The 22,505-nt window shown below is 44.6% G+C and overlaps 1 protein-coding gene across 1 annotated transcript in view; it reads right to left on the reverse strand.

Moving 5' to 3' along the window:
* The window catches only part of Ptprn2 (protein tyrosine phosphatase receptor type N2), a 756,234-nt gene that overhangs the window by 432,114 nt on the left and 301,615 nt on the right, over positions 1–22,505 (reverse strand). Inside the window, exon 5 of the mRNA XM_052184845.1 lies at positions 9,839–10,001. Coding sequence (XP_052040805.1) covers positions 9,839–10,001 — 163 coding nt within the window. The remainder of the gene's footprint in view (positions 1–9,838; positions 10,002–22,505) is intronic.

The following is a 22,505-nucleotide window of genomic DNA, read 5'->3' on the forward strand; positions in this document are numbered from 1 at the left end:
CATATGTTGGTTCATTTGTGTATAAGCCCAAGAGATGAATTCACAGGGTCATATTATCATTATATGTAACACTGTGCAAAAGGTACCAGCTTCTTCTTCACCTCCATCAAATAAAGAATTGGGCTGGGAGTCTCTTCAATACTGTCATTTTATTATCACTATAGTTACTTATACCAGCCATGCCTGTGGCTGGGAAGTACCATATCATCATGTTTTGTAGTTGTTTTGCTGTGATTGCATTCCTCTGGTGACTATTGATGTTGAGAAAGCTTATGTGCACAGTGGCCATTTGTACATCTTTCTGGAGAAATATCAGGATCGGCTGCTTATGCTGGTGTTCTCTGTGACTCTAGAGCATAACTTTCTCTAAACACAACTCCCCTTTAACAGAGGTTCCAAGTGCCTTGTCTGAAGCCCCTTTCCTTCCCCAGTTCTGATTAGTCACTGAAGTGAGTCTAAATCCTACTCTTTCTGCACTGATGTCCTTCACAGCAATGTTGCTGGAGCACATTAGTGCATATTGTACCATTATTCACCAGTTTGTTCTCTACTTGACATAGCCCCTCAGATGCAGGAGAACATGTCTTCTCTATGCCTTCTGTCACTAGAATGAATAGAATGAAAGTTTATTACATGAGCATGGTATGAAATGTTAGGTATCTCATGATTCTACTCTGACAAGTGACTTCATTAATACTTGATGGACATACACACTACATTCCAATTTTGAAGTCATCAAAACAAAGAAGGTTGTTCTGGAAGCCTACGGAGAGATGCCTTGATGGTGGGGAAGATCCAAGGGTTCCGCCCTTAAGTGTATTTTCAAACTGCATCCATTGGTATCTTTTGCCTTTATGCTCAGAGCACATGATCCATCTAAGTTAAGGGGAACATCTCTGGGTGAGGCTTGCAGCCATAAATGCTACTAATGTAAGTAGCTTAGACTCGCATGTGGTAATGTCCAAGAAAGAGTGAGTAAGAGCAAGAGAGAGGGGGAGAATGGATAGACAGAGACAGAGAGAGACAGACACACATACAGAGAGGGGAGAGAAAGAGAGGCAGAGACAGGGAGGACTTACTGCTGGGTACATACACATGTGCACGTGAATACGGAAGCTGGAAGTTAGCACCGTGTGCCTTCTATTACTGGTTTGCTATTTTAAGGTAAAAATTCTCACTGAGCATGGACCTCACTAATTTGGCAGGGCTACCTAGCCTGAAATCCTCAAGGATGCTCCTGTCTCTTCCTGCTCTTCTTTGGAATGTGTCATCGTGCCTGGCTTTTACAGGAGTTCTGGGCATCTGGATTCAGGTCCTAATTCTCAGGCTTAAGGTTAGATTAACCAGCCCAAGAGGCAAGTTTTCCAGCCCAAGAGGAAAGTTTTCCTACAGTAAACTGAAAGTCTGGAAATGTTTGATATGTTGCAGCTCCCATGAAGGAACTTGAACAGATCACTGCACCTTTTGGAAGTTACATCTTCTGACGAAAGAGTTTCAACATTACTTCTATTCCTTCTCTGCTGTTGTTATTGTTTCCAAAATGACATAACTCTATCATCTAAATGATTTAGGTGTGTGTGTGTGTGTGTGTGTGTGTGCAAGACAAGATGAAATCAGTTGTTCTTTTAGAAAATAAAAAGTCAGAAGAGGATGGGCTTGAGAGCGAGGATACCACTAAAAAGAGCAGCCCTCCAGCCATTCCCCACAAGTCAGGTGAAGGAGTCAGCTGCAGGCTCTGCTGCTCCTCTCCAGGAGACTGTCTGCACATTGGGTCAGGTCGCTACACCAGAGGCTGGGCCCACATCCGAAAGCTCATTAATGTGCCTGCAGCATCCTTTCCTCTCTCTGATGCAGCCTGACGGCTCCACTCAGAGGATCTCTAATTAGCGGCTCACACTGGACAGCTCCAGGCAGAGACACCAGGCTTAGTCCAACATCTGTGCAGCAGGCTGGGACGGACAATCTGCTTTCAGTGTTTATGCTCTGACTCAAATTAAGGGGAAGAGAAGGAAAGAGCATTCCAACATACAGCACAAATCAGAGACTCTGGGGAAAAATAGCAGAAAATGTTGGTTCCCAGTATCCCACTCCCTTGTCCCATGTTGCCCTTAAAGGGGACAACTATGACCCTAAAGGCAGGTGACAATACTGGAAGGGGACTTGTTCTTTGGTGACTCAAAGGAGGGGGTCTATTCTAGACCACCCTGACTCAAGCTACAGAGCGGCTGAGCATTAATCACACGTAACTGGACAGGCATGGCAGGCATCCCTGGCTGCTACTTGCATCATTGCTTTTATCACTGAGCCTCTGACAGTCAGACATTCAAGGATGCTATGGAGGAGGCTCCAGCTGTTCTCTTCCTTCCTCCTTCTATTTCACCCAGAGTTTAAAATTACTTATGTCTCCACAGCCCCTTCTACCTTGAAGAAGTTTTGAGTCTCAACCTATCGATAACAAGATATTTCCAGGAGTAATATTGGGTAATCTGAAAGACATCTGAAGATTAACAACTTAGAATCAGGAAGACTTACTGGTCAGTTTCCAAATCAAGGTGGGCACTTGTGTTGTGAGAAGTTTCCAATTATATGGATGACCCAGTTGGGGTGCTGGGTGAGGTAGGATGGCATGATACAGATGAGACGATTTCCAGAATTCTCTGAGATACAGCAGGAGAAACTTTCCTCTAGGCACACACCTTAACCAACTATCACTGCATAAAGAAGGGCAGAGCCACTCACCATAGCGAGAAATAAACAGGAAAGAGGGTACGTTGGGAAGGTGAGTGCTCCTGCCGACATAGTTCTGTGCACTACGCAGCTCTGAACCTCCTATCTGATTTCCTGAGCTATACTTTTACTACTTAGGAAACCAGAAAAAAAAACAGACCTCCCTTGCTTTGAAAGTGGATTTCAAGATTAGGGAAATGAATGGCAGATGCACCTAGCTTAGCAGATGACTCTGAGGAGGAATGTGGTGATGCCACTATCTGGGCATCCTCACCACCAACAGTAGCAGCTCCCCAGCACCATCTATAGAATCTCCCCTTTGAGTATCACCCTGTAAAGCATCAGCATCCTCAACAGCAGCAGCATCCCAACTATCAGCAGCATCCTCACCACCAGCATTGCTCTTGCCACTATGTGTTGACCTTCTGGTGACCTTCTAGTGAAAAGAATAACTCTAACATGGCCCTGTCTTCAAACAGCTTGAAGATCAACAAACAAGCTAGGTCAAAGAAACCAATGGATAAGTAATATCACACTACAGAGAGGTTCAGAAAAGCAATACTCTTCAGAATGGAGTGATTGCATTCAGCATGGCTGGTCAGAGCTGAAGCCTGCCTCATTTGCCCATATTTCCAGGTTGTCAAGACAGTAGCTCCCCTTGCTGTTATATTTTCAGGCTACAGTGTTAGCGACAACATCAAGCCTCCTTATTAGACGACTGTGACTCTCTTGGAGTCCCTATCCAATCCCTGCTTGTATAGCTATTGTTTAGACTGACAGGAAGGCCCAGGGGGCCTGAGAGTCCCACAGGACACTCTGTATAGACAAAAACTCTCATTTTCACACTGGCCACTCAGCTCATCAGATATTCTCTCATGCCAAGGATCCACAACAAAGCAGGAAACTCAAATCAAGACATCGTTTGCCATATAACACACATCTTTTCCAGTGTGCCCAAAGGCAGTATTGACAGTCATGTTGATCAAGATGTAGCCTCTGGCCAGCATAACAGTGGGGGAGGGTCATGTCCAAGGCTTCTTAATGAGATGGCCTCATAGCATGACACACTGGATCTCTGGTTGCCAAGGGAGTGAAGGGAGGTACCAGCCATTCAGCACTGATCACTGGTAGAAGGCCATTTAGCCATGGGAGCTGTGGAGAACAGTGTTTTCCTTTCCTCTGTCAGTTTGTTATAGATCTCTATGTCTGTCTGCTTATCTTTCTAAACCTGTCTGCTCTATCTCTTTCTCTGTGTGTCTCTCTCTACCTCTGTGTGTGTCTCAATCTCTGTATCTTTGTGTATCTCTCTCTCCACCTTTGCATTTATATGTCTGTCTAGACCCATTCCTCTCCTCTCTGTCTCTCTATATTTGACTCTCCCTCCCTTCCCTACCTCTCTCTCTCTTTCTCTCTCTCTCTCTTCTCTCTCTCTCTCTCTCTCTCTCTCTCTCTCTCTCTCTCTCTCTCTCTCTCTCTGTGTGTGTGTGTGTCTGTCTGTCTGTCTGTCTGTTTCTTGATCTATGTCTCAACATCCTTTGGTGTCAATTTGCAGCAGGGCTCTGACTTTGTAGCACCTTCCATATGCAGTTCTTCCTGCCTGCATAAAGACACAGAGAGGAAGAACTCCTGCCTTCAGGACAGGGAAGAAGAGTCCTGCATGTTGTTGTACTTTGTTGTGGAGATGATGGGATCCTACCAGGAGAAACCAGTGCTCATAGTGCTCACTCTCGTTTCACAAACCTGTGAAGTTGTAGGGCCACTAGATGGTAAACTGAGGGTCATGTAATCTCACAGAAAGTTAAGTGGGACTGTGTAGGTAGATGCTGGCCTGGACCTCTGCAGATGGTTTAATCTGTAGGTTCATAAGCCTTCCAAAAGAAAAAGCTGCATAACAGACATGGCTACTCCTTCCATGCCACATGCAAGAATGTTTCACCCTGCTCCCCATCATCCTGTCCATTCTGCTATTTCTAACTCATACTTTGCTTTCTCCCTTCAGCATCTACAGCCTCCTACCAGGATAAGAACAAAAAAGCCTGGGAAGCTCCCATACAGTTGACAGCCACACCACAGATAGTAGTAGAAAAACCACAAAGCACCCTGGCTTTACGATCTGACTGCCTAGCTTCCCTGGGCTGCCCATCTTCACTCTTCCAAATCCTCTTCTGTCTGTGGATGAGACACAATCACTTCACCCTACAGACAAGCAGATTAGTGTCACACATTCACAGTGTGAGGCAGCAGAGCTGAGGCCGGAGGGTCATACAGCATATAGACAATGCATTCTTTCTCTGATAGCATGGTATGAAAGGAGGGATCAGCTAGGTTTGAAAATTAAGTTTGGTGACTTTGGTTTGAGGACTAAACAAAAATCAAGATCAGACCTGACAAGAATTCCAGGGCTGTGAATTCAGTTCTATTAGTAAGTAACTGCTTGAAAGTGACATTTATAGCCTGTAGCCATACCACTCTGAAAATGGAATGGGCACCCATCTAAAGGTGGGCTTCCTTGTCCTTCATGGATAGCCTCTTCTTCCAGCAGGTCAACTATTCCTGACATCAGGGAGAGGAATTTAGCTGCCCCACAATGAAGAGAAAGCAGAGATGCAAAGGCATGAGTATAATCCTCAGAAGCTCCTTGTGGCTATTACAGCAAGGCTCTGGCTCACTGGCTGCTCATAGGAGCTGTGTGGGTAGATTTATTGTCCCATGAGTCCTCCTGGATTCTTATACCATGGGATACTTGTGCAGAGAGCTCACTGTCTTTGTGGTGTTAGGTGAAGGATAGGCAATTGATTGACAGGAGGAAGTAAGAAATGACACTCAGGAACTGTGGGATCCAGATTCCTGACTGTATTAGGTACCACTGTGTGGGTTGAAGATAGTACCTAGCCTAAGATAGCTCCCTAATTTTGGAAAAGCAGCACCTTGGTCCAGGAACAGCTCCCCCTGAATGTTAGGATAGCACTAAGCCAGTGGACAGCTCCCTAAAACTGTGAAGACAGCATTTAGGTCTACAAACAGCTCCCCTAGAGTGTAAGGACATCAACTAGCTTGGGGACAGCTCCACAGAGCCTGGCTTCCTGCCAATCAATAGTCAGAGAAACACTAATGACAGCAGGAACAGGTTTAAAAAATAAAAATCAAATGAACATTATGACATGCATGCAAAATGCTGTCCATCCTCAGCTCTTTGCTGACAACAAAGACAAAAGATGCATCCCCATACACTGCCTCCCATGAGGCACTTCTTCAGACATGGCTGGCTGCAAGTGGGCCTGTGGTAGACATTCATGTTATTTCTAGCTAGGTAACATCTGTGAATCTGCCATGAAGCACCAGTCTTTGCTTACACATACACACATATACACACAGAGACAGACGGATAGACAGACACACACAAACACATACACAAAGACACATACACATATATACACACAATTGAGGATGATCTTAAACATCTGATTCTCCTGTCTCCAGTTCCCAAATTCTGGGATCACAGGCAAATGCCATGATGCCCATCTTAGAATATGAATCTTGATCTTGTAGACATACAGAGTAGAGTTGGTCTTAGAATGAGCAATCCTACTAAATTGAATGAACAATTCAGTTCCAGTATTGGACCCCCTGGAACTGAATTGATGGATAGTTGTGAGCTACCATGTAGGTTCTGGGAGCTGAACCTGGGTCCTCCACAAGAGCCACAAGTACTGTTTATCGTGGAGCCATCTCTCCAACCCCAACCCCGAACACTCTTGATGCCTTTTGTACATTAAACACATTGACCATTCATATTTTTCTCCTAAGTAAAGTATCTATTCAAAATTTTTACACATTTTACACTGGGTTTCTCTTTGCTTCTTTACCAATGAACCACCAGCATACAATGATAGCATACATTTGCTTCCACACAGGCATTGTCTCATAAAACCATCCACAGGACAAAGGCTCTGAAGCATGTAGTCCCAAGGAGCTCTCTTCCTGTGCAAAAACGTCTTCCCCTTCCTCTGCACATCCCCATGCAACCATGATCTGTTTCTGTCACCCACTGCTTTATTCTTCTGTCCATCATTTCAAGATTTATCCATGCTGCTCGCTACTATATGCCTTAATAATTCATTCATTGTTAATGGTCTGTCCCATTGACCTATTCACGTGTTGGCACACATTTCCCTTACTCTAGTTCTGCTCTCTACTGTTAAAATCACCACAGAACTTCCTGTGCAAACTTTTAATGGACATATGCTTTTGCCTATCATAAGAAGAAACAGAGTGGTTGGAACCTGGGGTGATGCATGGTCAACTTTTTAAAACATTTTGTAGTTCCAGGCCCTCCACCCCACCAAAGCATGCAGCCAGACCTCTATATTTCATCCAGTCTCCCAATATGTAGGATGTCACTCAGCCTCACATCGCTAGTCTAAATTGTTCAGACCTTCCTTCCCATCCACCCCACTCTTTCTCACATCTTCTCTGAGCTGCCCTGGTCGAGTGCCTGCATTGTGTTTGAAAGGGTTGTGATTCTGGTCGGGTTTCTCTGGTCCTCTGAAGATGTCCTTCTCATCCTGCTCAGCTAGCTCTTGACCAACCTCAACATATAACAGATGGTCCCCAAAGTCCCCATGGAGCTCCTCTCCCTGCCCTGGAGGTTTGCCTGTTGCTCCAGTGTGTAGAGTACCAAATCCTTAGGACTCTGTGTATCTTTAGCTTTAGGGGGTTTCTTAGAAACAGCAGAGTAGCCTCTCATCTAATTATCCATGCTCTGGGTGGTAGTAGAGGTCCATAAGCCATAAACAGGTTCTAGCTGCCCTATCACTCGGGATACCCCCAGTCCACCTTCCAATTTTGCTGCAAGTCCTTCACATTCAATACTTATCTCTATTACTGTACTTACTCCACTTCAACTATATTTTTTGTCTGTTGTTTCTTTTATCAAATGTGACTGAAAATTCTAAAGGGCAGGGTCAGTCTCTCATCTCTCTAATCTTAGAGCCCATTATAGTTGCTTTATATTAAATGCGTTCTCAAATGCTTCTAAAAGTAAATTAATTAATGGCATCAGCAAGCAATGAATTTTAGCTTGGCCCTCTTCAGTGACATGTGGAATGGTGATGTAATGATGCTCTATGGGTAAAACTGGAGCATGTTACTGTTATGAAAAGCACCTGAAAGGACTCTAAACTAGTGCTACTCTGGACAATAAAGCAAGAAGGTAAGCACCCCACTAACAACACAGGAACAGAGTGTGGGTTTATTTATACATGCTCAAAGCATGTGTCAGAGTGTTTCCTGGCCTAGCCCATTTAGGAGGGCCACAGAAGTTCTATTCCCTATGGTTTCCATTATGAGGTAATCAGTCCAACAGTCTCAAAGAAAATAAATTCAAAATTCTGTCTATGCTGGAGTCTGATTCTTCAAGATAGATATACAGGAAAAAAATGTGATTTGTAAACAATTCAGTAGAAATTGGATGCATGTTGAAACACCACCAGTGGCTACAGTTTAAATTGCTACAGAGATAGCCTGTCACCCAGTGGGAAGGGTGGGAGAAGCCCCTGGTTCCCGGCTGGCTGGCTGGCGGCAGAGCCCCGCCGCAGCTTGGCTTGATGCTGCACTTCTGTGCTTTGTACAGACGCTGCTCATTAGAAATGTGACTCAGCTCTCTTCTCATTTAAGCACTCAACAGAAAATAATGAGTTCTGGGCTTTCACACATTTAAAAAAAATATGAAGGAACATCTATGTGAATACAGAAGGGAAAATGTGTAAGCCAGAGGTGCCCCCCAGCGCTCGGCTTCCGAATAACTCGCGGCCATTGCTCTGAAATGGCCACCCAGTTGGATGATTATAATGTCCATTAGTTCACACTGGGTTGCCTTTGAAGGAAAATAACAGCTGTGGGTAAAAAGACTGGGTTATAGGCATCTACTGGCACTGTTGTGGCTACCTGTGGTGTGAGGTCATCCTGCTGAGCGGTGGTTTCAAAGAACCCAGGAGCCAACATAGTGTAAGTAGTACTGGTATCATGGTACTCTGGCCACACTCTGCCAGCTTCCCTTGCCAACTGCTCTTTCTGGGCTGTGGGAGATGTGAGCACTTGCCACTACTTCTCCTCTCATGGGTCTCATTTGGAGGTAAACAGACCAGGGAGTCTGGCTTGCCCACACACACCAGGGAGTCTGGCTTGCCCAACATACCCATTCTCACCCTTAGAGATGAGTTGGTTCTCAGGCCCTACACTGACTTCTCCTGGAATCCAAAGCCCCCTCCCCCTCCTTTCTTTTGGCAATTAAAAGTCTGGCAAGCCCTGCTCCCAACCTGCTCTGAAAACATCTTGGTGACTATACTTTGACGCCTTAAAAGTCCACTGAAAAATGTGACTCAGCTCCAAAACAAGCTAGCTCTAACATCCTGTCTCAATGAGGCAGGATCATTCATTTCACTAATGGCTGTACTCATTATAATCTTCATAATCTGAGAAGCTTTTACCTCCAAAGGAGAAGTCTTATCAGTTTCTTACTTTGTACCTTGGACCTAGCTGGCAAGTCTGGCCCAGAATAGTATGGTGATTGCCTGCCTTCAATAGACAGACAGTTGTCTGGAGCTAAGCCTGAAAGGAAGCCTTATTGTTTGGGGTACCATGTCATATTGACACTCTATCCTAGATAGGCAGTCATTCTGTTGTCCTAAGATATCCCCACCAGAGAATTTATCAGAAATTAGAAATCTCTGGGATATAGGGATTGCTGAGTTAAAAACAGACCAGCTAGGTACCAGACCTAACCCCAGCTATGTTCAGATGCCCTTGTCCTCTTGTCATCTGGTCTATGTCTCCACTCCTTTCCTGAAACTTTTCCTACAGACTGGGAACAGAGCTCTTCCTTGAGTTCTTAACACTAGATTTCATGCAGTGGTGCCTGGAGCTAGCACAGTCCCAGGATCCAGAACCTCCTTGCATGCAGCCTCACCCTTCTCATACTATCCAGAGCCTGTGGTTAGGAGGACAGCTGCTTGGAGCCTAAGAACTGAGACCGCTCACTCTGCTAAGACATCCATAGCCTACAAACAACACACATACAGGTAAAAAAATGATGCGTAGGCTGAAGCATTACCTTGGCTGGACGAGTCTCATGGTCTATCCTGGGGTGTGCATTTGCTGTTGGGGCCTGGGACAGAAGCTCCAGGTAGGGCAGATAGTGCCGAAGGGTCTTGGCCAGGGCCACCTCACTCTCCAGACTGAACCATTTTTCATTATCAGCATTCTGTTGTAAGGACCTAAAAAGCAAAGAGACCAATGACTCAATCATGCTGAACCTGAGATGGGGACAGGTGCAAGCATGGTATACACAGCCTCAGCAGCCTGCAAGGGTGCAGCTGTACAGTGAGCTGCTGGTCAGCACCTCTGCATCTTCTTGACCAATGCAGTGGCTATTTCTGGTTGTCAACGTGACTATATCTGGAATAAGCTACAATCCAGAATTGGAAGGCTCACCTATGATCCTAATCAGGAGGCTCAGAGATACAAGTTTCTGACCTGTATCTTGGCATGGAGATCTTGAAGCATGGTGTCTATGAATTCCAGAAGATTAAAACAAGGAGATCTCAGAGTTCAAGGTCATCTGGTATCTGGGATTAAAGGCGCAATGACCCACACCTTTCATCTGGGCCACACCCTCTACTGGAGACCTACATAGGACATTGGAAGACTCACTCTTCCTTCCTTGCTTGCCTTATGGGACTGAACAACTGCTAGATCCTTGGACTTCCAACCACAGCTGCTGCTGACCATTGTTGAGGAGTTGGACTACAGACTGTAAGTCATCGACAAATTCCCTTACTATATAGAGACTACTCATACATTCTGTGACTCTAAAGAATCCTGACTAACACAACCAGTGTTAGGGAACCTGGACTCACCGTTCCCACAGTGGGAGGAATGCAGCAGAGCTGTTGGGAGGGGCTGATGAGTGGCCCAATAGGACTCATGTATAACGTACTGCCCACAGTGTCATGTGACATTGCTGACATGAGATGGATGGAAATGGAGCACAAAAAAAGCACCCACTACTATCACCTGCCGCATGAACTCTCCGACTGAGCCAGGTGGCTCAGATCTGTAATCGGAACACTTAAGAAGCTGAGACAGGGAATGGAAAGTTTGATGCCAGGCTAGTAAGGTCCTGTTCAAATTAAATAATTGAGAAATCCATGCATGCATGCGTATTTTTATCAAATCCACACCTAATTCTGTATCCTATATCCACCATTGCTTTCCCTTTCTAACTTCACTTAATTTTCTTCCTTCTTTCTTTTTTGATTTTTTTTTTTTAAAAAGGGTTTCTCTGTATAGCCCTGGCTATCCCAGAACTCAGTCTGTAAACCAGGCTGGCCTCAAACTCACAGAGATCCACCTGCCCCTGTCTTCTGAGAGCTAGGATTAAAGGCACCATTGCCCAGCTTGCTTTTCTTTAAAAGTCACTGCATTGACTAATTTTATGTTAACTGGACACTGACTGGAGTCATCTGAGAGGAGGGAGCCCCACTTGAGAAAATGCCTCCATAAGATCAGGTTGTAGACAAGCCTGTAGGGCACTTGCTTAGTTAATGTTTGGTGTGGGAGGGCTCAGCCCATTGTGGGTGGGGCCATTCCTGGGCTGATGGTTCTGGCTTCTATAAGAAAGCAGGCTGAGCAAGCCAAGAGCAGCCAGTAAGCAAAACCTCTCCATGGCCTCTGCATCAACTCCTGCCTCCAGATTCCTGCCTTGGGTTCCTACTTCCAATGATGAATTGTTCCATGGAACCATGAATGGAATAAACCCTTTTCTCTCCAAGTTTCTTTCAGTTGTGGTGTTTCATCACATCAATACTAACCCAACTAAGACTTTCAGAGTCTACTTAGTGCTGCCTGTATGAGTGAAGAATCAGTTAGTCCTACTGGAACATGGGTAACCTCTTAGGCACCACAGCTTTGACTCTTACTAGCAGTGTGGTTTATGTATATGGCTTTAGTCCTGGCTCATCGATGAGACTGCCTGCATTTCATTCCTCCATCAGAAGGCACCCTCGTTGGTCAGACAGGCAATGAGCACTAGTGTGGAAGTCAGAATGCTCAATGCAGTTGCCTGCTGCCCACATCTAGGCTACAATGCTGGTGGGTTTCTTTCTGGGAGGGAACTGGGAGGAGCATCAGGTGAGGCATTGGTTAATTGGAAAAGAATTAATCCTTCATCACCCAGCAGCCATCAACTGCAAGTGTCCTTAAAAGGAGATTTAAGGGATAGAGGTGGAGCTCAGTGATGGTGCGGGTACCTAGCCTCAGGATCCTGGTTCAATCCCCAGTGCTCCACATACACAAAAAAAAGCATCTGCAGTGCTGAGAAAGGCAACCAGAGAGAGGGTTGACATGACACAGACATGGGAAAAGGCACAGAGAGTCTCTGGAAAAGGAAAAGGGTACTTTAAACCCTACAAAATTCTGTGAGCTCTGAACAAATATAGAGCATATGGCCTTGGTAGTGTGGAAGAGTCAGGCACAACTCCCCCAGCACGGTCCAGGCTCACCCCATTGCTGTTTTAGGACAGGAGTGCCATGAATAACTTCTGACCTATAGAATGATTGTTTTACACTTAATATTATTAACTTTGTGCCATGCTGTTGCAGGGCCCAGTCTCTGTGTAGCAGTCACTCTGCTGTCACATGGTCTGTGTTAACATCTGTGCCATAGATGTCCAGGAAGAGAAGTCTGAAGTTGTAAACACCTTGGGCATGGGGCTCACCCTGTAGGTAGATTAGGGGGTAGGGGTAGCAAGGTCAAGGCCAAAGAATCCCAGGCTTGAGTGACCTATGGTCCTGACAACTGCAGAGAACAGAGGGAACCTACAAATAGCTTGTAGGAGCTTGAATGTGACTGCATTAGAAGTCAGCAAGAAGCCAAGCAGTGGTAGCACTTGCCTTTAATCCCAGCACTTGGGAGGTAGAGGCAGAAGCAGGTGGATTTCTGAGTTCAAGGGCAGCCTGGTCTACAGAGTGAGTTCCAGGACAGCCAGGGCTACACAGAGAAACCCTGTCTTGAAAAACCAAAAAAGAAGACATTAACCAATTAACCAATGCCTCACCTGATGCTCCTCCAAGTTCCCTCCCAGAAAGAAACCCACCAGCATTGTAGCCTAGATGTGGGCAGCAGGCAACTGCATTGAGCATTCTGACCTCCACACTAGTGCTTATTGCCTGTCTGACCGACGAGGGTGCCTTCTGATGGAGGAATGAAATGCAGGCAGTCTCATGGATGAGCCAGGACTAAAGCCATATACATAAACCACACTGCTAGTAAGAGTCAAAGACTTCTCTAGCAGACTGAGTCTAACGGCTGGAAACGCCAACAGAATGCTTTGAATTCTGATTACGTTCAGGCTTTCGATTCATTAAGCCCCTTGTTTATGTCTAGAAAAGAGATGGGAATTAGTCAAATAGGTCAGATCCTCTGAACTACTGTGGACCCTGGCTGCCCACACCAGATTGCCTCCTGCCTTCCCAAATCCTCAGTGTGAGCCATTAGCTCACCTTCCCTCAGACCTCTGATAATCCTGTCTCCATACCTCCCAGGCCCTAGCAGGCTCTTGGCACTGCTTTCCAGCATAATCCCGGCAGAGAGAACCTTCCTGTGTCCTCTCCTTCTGCCTGGGGAGGAGGGAGACTTCCCAGCTGGAGGCTGAGACTTTTCTGGAGCAGAAGCAGAGGCTACCCCACCTTAGGCCTGGCCCCTCCTGGCTCACTCAGATCTCTCTGCTGGGCAAGGATGAGACATGACCAGAGCTGTGGCACAAAGCAGCTAAATTCAAATGTGCAGCTGCAAAACTCTACAGCTGTTCTTTACTTGGTCCCTCGATGCTAGTGGTCACTGCATATTTCTGTATTATAAATTTTTCTTTTGTGGATTCATTAGCCATGATTCTAAGTGATTGCTTTACAGTGCATAGTATTCGCTTTTAACTGAGCCTGTTACAGGTGCCTGTGACAGATACATCTCAGGTGACCTACGGGAAACAAGTACAGTAAGCCTGTGAGCTTTCTCCCTGCTGTCCTGCGTGTGACCATGTATGTTGCCACAAATTACATTTACAGTTAGAGGTGAGCCCCATAATGCATCATATGTTGTTGTTTAATCAATCAACTTTGCATGATAGCAAGTCCCTGGTGCAACCGCAGCTCAGGGTGTGCATCCCAGTGCATCAGCCTGGCTTCTTTTTCTCTTCTCAGTTACGACAGGAAAACTGCTTCAGCTCCTAGATTGCTGAGAAAATATTAAGTTTATCATTGCATTTGAAATGTGCCTTGAAGTGTGTGGAGCTCTGGGTTGATCTTCCTTTTGTCCCAGTGTGGTCTTGCCTTTGACCACGATCAACCAGCAACCACACAGCCTTCATCTCTCGTCCTTCCTTCCTTCTTCTCTTGCTGGAGAGTGCTTGGAGCAACTTGATCACAGCTCATCTTGGCTTTTCATATTTTTTCCCTTGGGGGAGTCATACAGCTTCCTATGTGTGGTTGTTTAAGTGAGAAATGTCTCTCATGGGCGCAGGTATTTGAAAACTTGATCTCTACACACTGTGTAAGTTTCCTCAGAGATTGAAACTTTCCATTCTACAGGAAAGCTCCTTAAGGCAGAGGTTAAGCAACTCCAAACACTTTCAGGAAGTCCCTGAAACTGACCAGATTTACTAGGCTTCTCCCTCCCGAGAGTATTCAATAAAGGCTGCTGAGAGTTGCTCTCAGACAAGCCAAGCTGCCAAGAAGACTATTGAGAACAAACCAGACCAGGTACTGGGAAGAAGGGCACCAGCCAAGCTACCTGGAAAATGTTGAGACCAACTGAGCCACCTAGAAAGAACACTCTCCAGCCTGTTGAACTGCCTGCAGGCAATGCAATGTGCTCCAGGCTACTAACTTTGTGAACTGTCACCCACACGTGAGCTTTGATGATACAGCTGTCTGGTGAATCATTCCTGCTTCTCTAAGAGACCTTTGCTCATATTCCTCTAAGTAACTCAAAGGCTCACCAAGTTGGACTTTAGTGGTATCCATATGGGGATCACTATCTGGAATGAGTAGGCATGTGGGCGTGTGTGTGTGTCTGTGTGTGTGTGTGTGTGTGTGTGGTAGTGGTGGTGATGTGTGGGTGGGTGTTTATGTGGGTGTCAGTTGCATCTCCCCAAAAAAGTGTTTTAACATATCACCAATGAGGCACTTTGGGGTGGAGCACTGGTATGCTTCTTTAGCTGGTACAGCCTTGCTGGAGACCCTTACTAGGGACAGGCTTTAAGAGTTTATAGCAGTGCCCTACTTGGGGTTTATGCTCTGGTTTATATTTATGGACTTTCCCTCTGGAACAATAAGCTATAATAAACTCTTCCTTTGTTATAGGCACCTTTGGTCATGGTGTTTTATCACAACAAGAGAAGTAACTAGTTCAGTACATCTCTGGGTTTATCATTTTCACCATGTGGAAGCAGTTTTGGTCTTCTGCAAATGGCCTTTTCTTTTTAACAATACTTCTATCTTTCCCTCCCTGGGGCTCTGCCTTCATACATATTTGGTCCCTGAATGTCTCTGGACTCAATGGTGATGTTTACTTTGTTATATCTTCTGTTTTCTTATTGCTGTATCTCTAGGTTTGCTACAATTTCTACATGCATCTTCCTTGCTATTAGCCTCGCATGCATTCTTCATATCTCCCACCTCTTACATCTGTATCATTCCATCTGAACTCATGGGTCTCACCTTCCTGCCTCTGCTTCTGTTTAGTAACCCTTGATTGGAGTCTACACTGTATTTTTTTCTCTTTGGGTGATATGTACTCATGTATTTCCATAGCATTTCTCTTTTTCATTGCTGCCTTTGTTGCTGCTGTATGGGGGTAGGATTTCTCCTAAGACCACTGTTACAGTGCCTGTGAGACCATGGCCCACCTCAGTCAAGCCACCATATCCACTCTCTAGTCTGCAAGCTAGCTGCTGCTACAGCTGTCATGGGTCTTCCTAACCACTCAGGGTCGTGCTGGACTTGGGTACAGAGCCCTTGCTGACTTGCGTATCATTGATATAGCATTCCAAGCAAGGCATCATCCATCCCTGTAGAATCCATGGGGCCTGAGTCCTGGCACCAGTTTATATGGACCAGGCACCAGACAAATGAAACTGTTTTCCTCACAAGGTATCAGTCCATGGATCTTTTTTTTTTTTAATTTTTTTATTCGATATAATTTATTTACATTTCAAATGATTTCCCTTTTCTAGCCACCCCACTCCCCGAAAGTCCCGTAAGCCCCCTTCTCTCCCCCTGTCCTCCCACCCACCCCATCCCACTTCCCCGTTCTGGTTTTGCTGAATACTGTTTCACTGAGTCTTTCCAGAACCAGGGGCCACTCCTCCTTTCTTCTTGTACCTCATTTGATATATGGATTATGTTTTGGGTATTCCAGTTTCTAGGTTAATATCCACTTATTAGTGAGTGCATACCATGATTCACCTTTTGAGTCTGGGTTACCTCACTTAGTATGATATTCTCTAGCTCCATCCATTTGCCTAAGAATTTCATGAATTCATTGTTTCTAATGGCTGAATAGTACTCCATTGTGTAGATATACCACATTTTTTGCATCCACTCTTCTGTTGAGGGATACCTGGGTTCTTTCCAGCATCTGGCAATTATAAATAGGGCTGCTATGAACATAGTAGAGCATGTATCCTTATTACATGGTGGAGAGTCTTCTGGGTATATGCCCAGGAGTGGTATAGCAGGATCTTCTGGAAGTGAGGTGCCCAGTTTTCGGAGGAACCGCCAGACTGATTTCCAGAGTGGTTGTACCAATTTGCAACCCCACCAGCAGTGGAGGAGTGTTCCTCTTTCTCCACATCCTCTCCAACACCTGCTGTCTCCTGAATTTTTAATCTTAGCCATTCTGACTGGTGTAAGATGAAATCTTAGGGTTGTTTTGATTTGCATTTCCCTGATGACTAATGAAGTTGAGCATTTTTTAAGATGCTTCTCCGCCATCCGAAGTTCTTCAGGTGAGAATTCTTTGTTTAACTCTGTACCCCATTTTTTAATAGGGTTGTTCAGTTTTCTGGAGTCTAACTTCTTGAGTTCTTTATATATATTGGATATTAGCCCTCTATCTGATTTCAGTCCATGGATCTTAACAACCTATTCACACATGGGGCCTCAAGACGGTGACCAGGGATCAGGTCTATGTAAGTTTTCAGTTACTTTTGCTTGCTACCTGCTGTCACTGGGCTTTCTTAGAACTAGGGGAAATGTCTTTTTCACCACAGGCTAGCCTGTACCACCTTCTATCCTAACATCAAGAATTATACTACATAAAATAATGTAAAAAGCTACTTTCTAGAGGTCTGGCTGTCACCACCTGCTGATCCTACCTTCCTCTGTATATGAGAGGAGCACAGTGTACAAACAGGAGGTGCAGCAGACTGAGTCCTCTGCAAGTGAGGCCCAGGATATCATGCTGGGTAACAGGTTCTGGGTTTTAATGTCAGTTTCATAGAATACATCCTCGTCCTTCAAGATGCTTTCTTGGATGGTGCTTTATGTCAGATACCTAAAGCAGGAAGCATATCTGTCTGAAATACTTTGAGGTTTGGGAACTTCTGGATTTGAGTGATATTTGCATAGGCAGAGTGAGATATTTGAGGATGAGGCACAAGTTTAAACATGAAATTCAGTTGAATTTTACATAAGACATAGAGGCTAACATTCACTTTCAAGAGTCTATTTGGTGAACTCTCCCTCCTGTAGAGATAACCTTGCAAGATCACTTAATGACTCCTTTATCCTGGATGGTCTTTTAAGATCATTTAGTGAGCCCTGTCAGTAGTAGAATTTCTTTAATGCATTATTTCAATGCTAAAAACAGTTTCAGATATTGGATTTCTAGGTTAATGGTACCTCAATTTGTAAGTGAGTGTGTGTGTCTGTCCATGCATGTCCTTTCAAAGACTTCAACACTAGATTTTGAACAAAATCAGATGTAGAAAATCACGTGTACTATTCTCCAAAGAGGCATTTCCGGGAGGAAGCCAGAAGAAGATGAGCCAGGAGGAGATGCAGCACCACCTGGAACATTGCCAATGTCACACCCACAGTGGACCACCAGGGAAGCAGTACTTCATCCCAACGTGACCACTCCATGCCAATGTCACACCCACAGTGGACCACCAGGGAAGCAGTACTTCATCCCAACGTGACCACTCCATGCCGTGCTTGGGTTTCTACTGTGACCTAGATAGACCTTAGAAAATGTATGAAGGCGTTAAGTGGATATAACTCATTATAAATTCCTCACATCGGTTAACTGGGAGACAGGTACCAACTGATGATCCATGTGACAAGACAGATTTTCAAGGATGTGTTGTCTAAAGGAGGAGGATGGGCTGCAAAGCAAGAAGGGTAGAAAGAAGAGAAGGAGGAAGATGGAGAATAATAAAAAGAAGCAGGAAGAAGGAAGGGATTCTGAAAAGAAGACAGGAAGACAGTCAGGCAAGCAAGCTGACACTGTTATGGGTGATGACAGCATATATTTAAAATTCCAGCAAGAAAACACAAGTCAAAACTACAGTGAAATATCATCTCACCCATTAGAATGGCTCTTATCAAAATACAGAAACAGACACCGGTGAGGATGTGGCAAAGGCACTCTCACAATGCACACTGCAGCTGAGAATGTGATTGTTATGGGGAACAATCCAGGAAGTCCCAGGAAGTCTGAAAGTAGGACTGCCATGGAGTCTGCTCATCTGCTTCCAGATATTCATCCAAAGGAACTGGAATCGAGCGTCAAGGAGAAAGAAAAAAGAAGCTAAGGAGTGCAGAGAGGGACTCAGTGACAGTTCTTTCATGTCACTTGGCTTCACAAGCAGACCCTGGGCCAACCAACATGGACTGTGGAAGTGGTGCTCATATACATCCACCACCTAGTCCTGGTTCCCATCTCGGATCTGCAGAAGACAGCCAGCTCTTGGTTCTCAGAGATCCTGTGTGTGCCAAGCCTCACCCTTCATAGTGACATCTGACACACCCTGTGCTGATCCCACATGGCTCTGTCCAGTTCCGATCACCACATGGCCTCTTCTACCTAAGGCAAAGCATTTATATGTGGGGGCAACCAATAACCAGCTGTAACCACTGCTCTCTCATGTATGGATCAAGTGGAGATCCTAAACAAAAGACCAAGCTCTCTTCTCTGTCTTCTCACTCTCTCCATCTCCTCTGAAAGTGGATTCCAGAGTTTGCACGTATTAATAAGCATCTTATCACTGACCTACCCTGTAACTCTCCTCCTCCCATTTCTTAAAAAATTCTATAGTTCAGGCTGGCCTTGAGCTTTCGATCTTACTGCCTCAGCCTCCAAAGACCAGGACAAGAGGCCCCAGGTGCACCCCACCTTGTATTCACTGTGAATGAATTGCTGATTTGAGGCAAGCTATTCTGTCTCTCTGGAGATCAATGCCCTCTATGAAAGAGGTCCAAACTCCATTCCATGGCCAGCTGTGAATCTGCTGAGGAAAAGCTGAAGGACTCTTGATCACCGTTGTCACCAGTCTTGTCATTCAGACACATTGCAGATCCCTTGCCCTTCCCTTCCTTCATAAATTCAGTGACTTTTGTGACTTATGCTAGTGGGGGTGGGCTCCGGTAGATCAAGAAGGAAGTGTCTGGAGTAGGAAGGGAAGAAGCTAAAGCAAAACTGGCCCCTATTCTCTGGGGACTGGAGACACACGGACTGCTTTAATTAATAATTGAATACATCTGTTGCTTGGAAACCTGGGGTGATGGCTATCTGTGAATTTACAATCAGACACAGTTATTTAAAATGCTGAAGAAGACAAATGCAAGCAAATCGCAGTGCACAGAGAAAAAGAGGCCCAAGCACCACTAATGTGGATGCCCTGCTGGGCCCCCGCACATCTCTCAGAAGCTGTTTGGTGTTGGTTATGAAGCCTGTGCTTCAAACAAAAGTGTCCAAGGGTCAGATTTTAAAGGAGGCCGCGGATTTAACCAGGAAGTAAAGGCAACGTGAGAGCATCAGCGCCATCCTGAGGCAGGAGCCAGGAACACAGCGGGGGCTCCGGACATCACAGCCACCAGGATCTGGACAGGACTGCAGCAGGACAGGGCAGCACCAGCGAGCAGTACTCATAAAGCATGATGCTGGTGAATGAAGGAGAAGGGACCATGACAGAGGATGCTTCACCTGAGACATCTTTTTTTTTCTGTTGATAATCTTTATTCCAACATGTTAATAGTTATACAAATATATCTTTGTATATATCGATCAAAGGTATTCAGACTAAAAAAATACACACAATGTAAAGGCTTCAAAGATAACAAATATTTAAATTTGCTTTGGTCATATTTTAAATGCATTATACACTTCATGAAACAAATTTTTATCAGTAATCACATCTCTTAAATTTCAGATTTTCAGCACAATTTCTTCTTTTATTTTTTTATTAGATATATTCTTTATTTACATTTCAAATGATTTTCCCTTTCCTGGATCCCCTCTCCCCAAAAGTCCAATAAGCCCTCTTCCCTCCCCCTGTTCCCCAATCCACCCCTTCCCACTTCCTTGTCCTGGTATTAAGCCAAAAATATGAACGAAGACATCCTAAGCTTATATAATTCCACTGGCATTTATATTTGCAATTAAAACACAGCATGTTATACATAAAGTTATAAAGTACATACATAAGGATGTATGCTGAAAGTCGTGGTATGAGTCATCCATTGGAAACAGAAAAGTTACTGCACAAATAGGGCCACAAAAAAAAAAAAAAAAAAAAAAAAACCAGCAAAATTTCCAAAAAGTTCAAATCTAACAGTGGACTAAAAAGCAATAGCATTTGACTCTCAAATTTACAGGCTTAAGCACAGAAATGTGACAGAAAGAAAAAATATTATATGCCTTAGTTGTTCCAAAAGGATCAGTCTCAGGTATAGAAAGAATAACTCAGGAGGAGGTGGCACCAAGGCCACGCACAGAAGCAATGTAAACAAGATTCTCAACTCAAAAGTTACGATAAAAACAGTAAATCTAAAGATAGCAGAAAAAATAAAGCCCAAGAAATAGTTTTTTTTAATTATTTTAAGTAGATGAAAAGAAAAGTTAAGTTTAAACTGTCACAGGGATTAAGACACACAGGGCTAAACCGTTTCTTCATGCTGACAGGGCAGCACGTGGGCACTAGGCTAGCATCCTGGAAGTCGCTATGGAGACAGCTTTCTTTGAAGATACAATGAGAGACTTATGTACAAAGAAAGATGATGTTTAAATATATCAGATCATTTCAATGATAAAGAAAAGTTTCCTGGTGACTTTGGGGAAAAAAGGGGGAATTGTGCAGTTGACAGATGACAATGACATGGTGGAGAAGCAGGAGACGGGAAGCAGGAGGCAGGGAGCTAGGAATAGACCAGGGGGCAGGGGGCTTGGAGCATGAAGAAGGAGGTGAAGGGATCCCTGCAGGATGCAGGGAGCTGAGAGCTAAGGAACAAGAAATGTGGACCACCGAACAGGGAGCAGGGAACAAGGAGCCGAAAGCAGGGAGCCAGGTTTGGGGAGCAAGATACCGGGAGCAAAATACAGGGAGCCGGGGTCAGGCTGTGTTACGGCTAATGACTTGACTGTAGGGTCTCCATAGAGTCCCAAAGGCCCACGGTATCTAATGGGAATCTCCCAGACAGATAAAGACAAAGGTGAGAGGTCAGAGGGTCAAAGTGAGGGGAATTCATGGGACCCGGGGGGGGGGGGTATAGAGAAAGGGCTATGACACAGTGGAGTCTGGGCCTTGTATAAGGAGCCAGGAAGAAGAGTCTGGTCTCTCTCTGCTATGTGTACAATGGAAATATCCCAGGGGTCAGATCAAAGCAAAGACAAGGCCAAGGAGGACACAGGAACCAAGAAGCTGATTCTCCTTGGCAGGACAGGGCTCAGAGCATAGACAAGAGTCTGGAGAACACCTAACCAGTTCCTCCCAGAAGCTCTAGCTGGCTCTTAGAGATGAATGGCCAGTCTCATTCTCTTCCACTCATGAGGAAGGAAGGAATTCCGGAGAGCAGAAAGTTCTTGTTTTATCTTAAAACCCTGCCTCAGGCCATCTCTGAGCCAGAGACAGAAACATTCCTCAAGACACATGGGAAAAAAGTCACTGGCATTTTCTTCATGATTAAGTTATTCAAGACAGATGTCTAAACACCTAACATATGTCAAAATATATTTATAATTTATTGTATGTATATATATATGTTTACACATATATAACTATCTGCATAATACATAAACTGTTTTATATAATTTTATACTAATTTCTATAAATATATAATAAATAAGTTCTTAAATGCAGCTACAACTTGATGAAAAACATATGCATACAAACATCATATACACATATATATGTACATACATGTATATATCACACATATATACATCAGTCTCTTTATAAAGGATGCTCCCAGGAATATTAGTCCACTCTGTATGAAGCACAGAGACTCCATTCATACCACACACAGACTCACTGTCCTACCCAAGTGCCCACTTTTTACCAGTTTTTACTGTTTATCTCACTAGATTTGAAATGGCCTCCATGATGTCTTGGGGGCTCTGAATCACTCGACACACATGATCATAAAGGCAGAGAGTCATATTCTGTGTTACAAAGATTTAATAGTATTCTGTTTCTTAGGGAAACAGTGACCCTAGCAAACTA

This window comes from Apodemus sylvaticus, chromosome 6 (assembly GCF_947179515.1).
Source record: "Apodemus sylvaticus chromosome 6, mApoSyl1.1, whole genome shotgun sequence".
Lineage (NCBI taxonomy): Eukaryota > Metazoa > Chordata > Mammalia > Rodentia > Muridae > Apodemus > Apodemus sylvaticus.